Source organism: Rhincodon typus, chromosome 41, assembly GCF_021869965.1.
Source record: "Rhincodon typus isolate 14 chromosome 41, sRhiTyp1.1, whole genome shotgun sequence".
NCBI lineage: Eukaryota > Metazoa > Chordata > Chondrichthyes > Orectolobiformes > Rhincodontidae > Rhincodon > Rhincodon typus.
In genome coordinates, this window is record NC_063372.1 from 9,872,345 (window position 1) to 9,876,425 (window position 4,081).

Genomic DNA, 4,081 nt, shown 5'->3' on the forward strand with positions numbered 1-4,081 from the left:
GAAAATGTCCTGTCACCAACCACGATGATTACATCACACATGGTTTCGGAGAGCCTAAACTTATTAAGTTCCTTAAGAAGGTTATTAGGGTGGTCAGCACTGTGTAGTTTAATTCTCATACCCATTTCTGTTAGTGCTTTGGAAACTTCCACTAAACTCAAATTGGCTGGCCAATAAAGTACTTTGCCTTACACCGTTCCATGAACATTATCTTGTATAAAGACAAGCCTGCAAATGAGAACAGTTAGGTCAGTTACAATAAAAGATTCTACAAAACTAACATTTTTCAAAACATTATGCATCTTTGCATTCCAACTCAGGGCTTTAAATTAAATCAATAAAACTGACAGGCATTAGGACAACACAATTTGTTGCTGCATATAGCACTTTAAAATAGTAACATAGTCCCAACGAACTTCACTGGAACATTATCAGACAAAAATTAACAGATAGCACTAGGACACATGACCAAACACTTGGTGAGAGAGGTAGGTTTTAAGGAGTATCTATCATACAAACATACATACGTACAAAACATTCGGCCTCTCGAGCCTGCTCCACCATTCAATAAGATCATAGCTGATCTGTTTGCGTTCTGTATTTCATATTCCCATCTAACCCCTGATAACCTCCCCTTGTCTAATAAGAATCTATCTACCTCCATCTTAAAAATAACAACTGCCTTCCACCACCTTGTGAGTCAGTGTTCCAAAGTCACAAAATCCTCAGAAAAAATTCTCATCTCTGTCTTAAAAGGGTGATCTCTAAATGAACAAAATGCTTGATTTGTTGATAATAAACTAATAAAACGCTTACACAGATACAAACACGCATAAAATGATGTCAAAATGACGAAGCAAGAAGAAAAACCTTTTGGTGTAGCACAGCTTAATGTAGCGACCAAAGACTGTCACTGCCAAATTAACTGATTGGGTCTGGGAAGAGGAGATTGTTAAATTACAAATCTATAACTTCCTAAATGGTATGTTAATTAAGGCATTTCGCACATGTCTTCAGCTATCCTGTGGTATAATATTCTCAGTTTATTAATCATCTACCAATAGATTCCCATCCATCAATGCCCTCTTCTAAACAATGGCAAAGAAGGACAGAGTATATCAGAAGGAAATATCTTCTTGGGACTTGTACTCTGTTTGACTCTATAGTTTGGAATTGACTTTCTTGGTGATTACAGCTCCATAGTGAATAGAAATGTTGAATATCAAGTCTACTGAAACCAATTGATCTTTTCCAGCTTGCTGAACTACTTCAACATAATTCACAGAATAAATGTGAAAAACAAATCCTCGAAGATAACCGTGAGCAGTTTTACAAGAATAAATGAGACACTATCATTGTCTCCAAAACATGCTGAAAATCCCAATAACCCACATCATAAAAACAGAATTCCCCATACTCAAAAATGTTATTACAACCAGAGAATTACAGGACGCAATCTCCAAAATAGAAATTAAAAAAGGTCCTAGAACTTTGTCTTAAAAATAGAATTGACTTTCCAGCAGAACATTGTTTTGATCAGAGTTTAACTGAAAATAGTCATAGTACTCTAACCAAATCAGTTTTCCTCCATCTAGTCTGCAGTTTATTCACATCCAAATGCTAAGAAACTTGAAAAGAAAGGTGAAACATTTACAGCACAGAGGCTGCCATGTGCTTCAGGGTTTCTGCCTCTGCCATTCTTTCAGGCAGAGTTCCAAACCCCTACCACCGAGGGTGAAAAATTCCTAAACTTCTCTCTAATCCCTGTGCCAATTATTTTAAATTGACACACCTCTGATTATTTTCTTCACTTTTTATTCACTCCATTTAGGACCCTCAATTTTATTCATCAATTAAATCTCCCTTCAGCCTCCTACTCCAATGACCGTACTCTACCTTTGCATTGAAAAAATATACTTCACATCGCAATAAATTTTGCACTGAATTATTTTTCTAAAATTTTGTTTGAGTTACTGTATACAATAGAAGTTGAGAATATTTTAAAAGATGCGAGTAAATGTTTTCTGAAGGTGTCTTGCTAAATCTCAAATTGCTTGCTGTTGCGTGGTCAGTTTAACCTGGTTGAGCCAAATTAAACAGGACTCACTAAACAGCTTTTGGGAAAGTCCAGTGGTTGCACTAAGCAAAACTTAATGGCATTTTCTCACAAAAAGTCAAAATGTCTCTCAACAAGACACCCACAAGTAGACAGCAGAACTCCACTGCCTCAATGTCTGTTACTACATGTCTTGTAAAATGTTTTAGTGAGAGCTCTGAAAGTTATATAAAAGTTTATTTCCAAATTTAGAACTTGGTTCCCTGATAACTTTGCTAATGCTAGGTAGCTGAGCCATTCAATTGAGAAATTCCCATAATCAATCTTCCATCTGGTGTTGGTTACTGATTTGACAAGTGGGCAGATTGCAAGTGGTTATATTGAATACAGACAATCAATAACCTAACATTAAGGGACATGAGAAATACAGGTTGTATTACTGGACCAATAATGCAGAGGCCTTGGTGTTAGTTCAAGTCTGATTTGGCAGTTTGAACATTTGAATCCACTTTTGAAAAGCTCGCATACCATGACATTTTTTCTTGTGAAAATTAATCTTTAATATCATCTTAGATTTGATTTTAAACATTTAGAAAAAGCAGATAATACAGAACCTTTACTAAAGTATTGTTTTGGTGTTAATTTCTTAATAGCTCCCACTGCATTCAGAAATTGTGAAAAGTTCATTCACAAATTTATGTGATAATGCAACATTACAGAATATTCCTCATGTAAATTCCAAAGATTTTTCTGACCAAAAGAGCATAACTATCCATCATAAAGCTTTCCAATGGCATGAAGCCACCTGAATCTTTGAACCAAACCACAAGAAAAATGAAATGCAAAGAAAAACTACTGCAGTCTTTCAACGAGTTTGCCAATGTCATCGTAAAACATCCACAAGTTGGATGCTCTTTGCGCTACATAAACATCAGACTTCAAAATATTCTTGCATTCTGAAACCTGCTTACAAAAATTACTTTGGCCTTTACTGACTGTGTCTGAACTTGAATTCTTCCTTTAGGATGGGATGGGATCTGTTGAGGTATTACAGTAAATAAGAATCCAGTCCTGATGAAGGGTTTTGGCCCAAAACATTGACTTTTCTGCTCCGCTGATGCTGTCTGACCTGCTGTGTTTGTTCAGCTCCAGATTTATTGACTCTGGCTTCCAGCATCTGCAGTCCTTACTGTCTTCTACTGAGTGTTCATTGGGTTTTCCTTAAATCACTTTGCAGGTAGAACTTAACTCAGGGTTCAGGTTAAGTAAAGCAGGGTGATTTTTAAAGTGAAAAAATGTATTTCGTGTATTGAATTTTTTGTTAAATTTAAATGTTAAGACTTCATATAACCAAGACCTGCTAATTCTGGTGACAGTTACTCCATTATAAACAGCTCTGGATTTAAGTTCAATAAAACTGCATTGGCCAGCTTGCATGATTTAATTTTTTTATATGATATGGCAAAGACACTCCGTAACAGTTCCTTTTTGCTCATTTTTTCTCTAAATTTGCATGACACTACAAATTCGATTCTCTTCCCCAACAAACCCCTGGATTTCGGGTATGAGGATATTCTAATATTCCTCTTACTTTAAACTCGAGTGTAGTTGGGACTCGGGGTGTGCGTGTGAAGTGAGTGCCGGGAGAAGCTCTGCTGATGTGCAGTCGGTTGGTGTTAGGAAGCGGGAGATAGCCCTTTCTCTCCCATGAAGGGTTCTGCTCCGGACTCAGGTGGGAGGCCTGCACAGGTCTCACAGCGCAGCGACAGCGACTGGACCGGAGGGTGGCCGCCAGGATCCCGATCCCAGTCACAATCCCAGCCCCCGGCCCCAGCCACCGACCCCCCGAGCTCCGGCCCCCGAGGCCCCAGCCCCGGTAACAAAGACCGAGCCTCACAACCTCAGACATTTTGTTTTTTACTCAGGATGCTGAGGGCTCTAACAGGCCGGGATAATAAATCCCGGTGCTGCTTCACCGTATCCTCTCCACACGCTTACCGGCTGGAGTACAATAAAATTAAAGCC

At 38.3% G+C, this 4,081-nt stretch overlaps 1 protein-coding gene across 2 annotated transcripts in view; it reads right to left on the reverse strand.

Annotated features, from left to right (window-relative positions):
• LOC109925631 (zinc finger and BTB domain-containing protein 39) overlaps positions 1-4,081 on the reverse strand; it is a 7,344-nt gene that overhangs the window by 2,961 nt on the left and 302 nt on the right. Inside the window, exons 1-2 of one of the 2 annotated variants that reach the window (XM_048619017.1) lie at positions 4,055-4,081; positions 7-228 (exon numbers count right to left, since the gene is read on the reverse strand). In XM_048619017.1, the coding sequence (XP_048474974.1) occupies positions 7-125 (119 nt within the window). In that variant the 5' untranslated portion in view covers positions 126-228; positions 4,055-4,081. The remainder of the gene's footprint in view (positions 1-6; positions 229-4,054) is intronic. The other variant, XM_048619016.1, reaches the window with a different exon arrangement.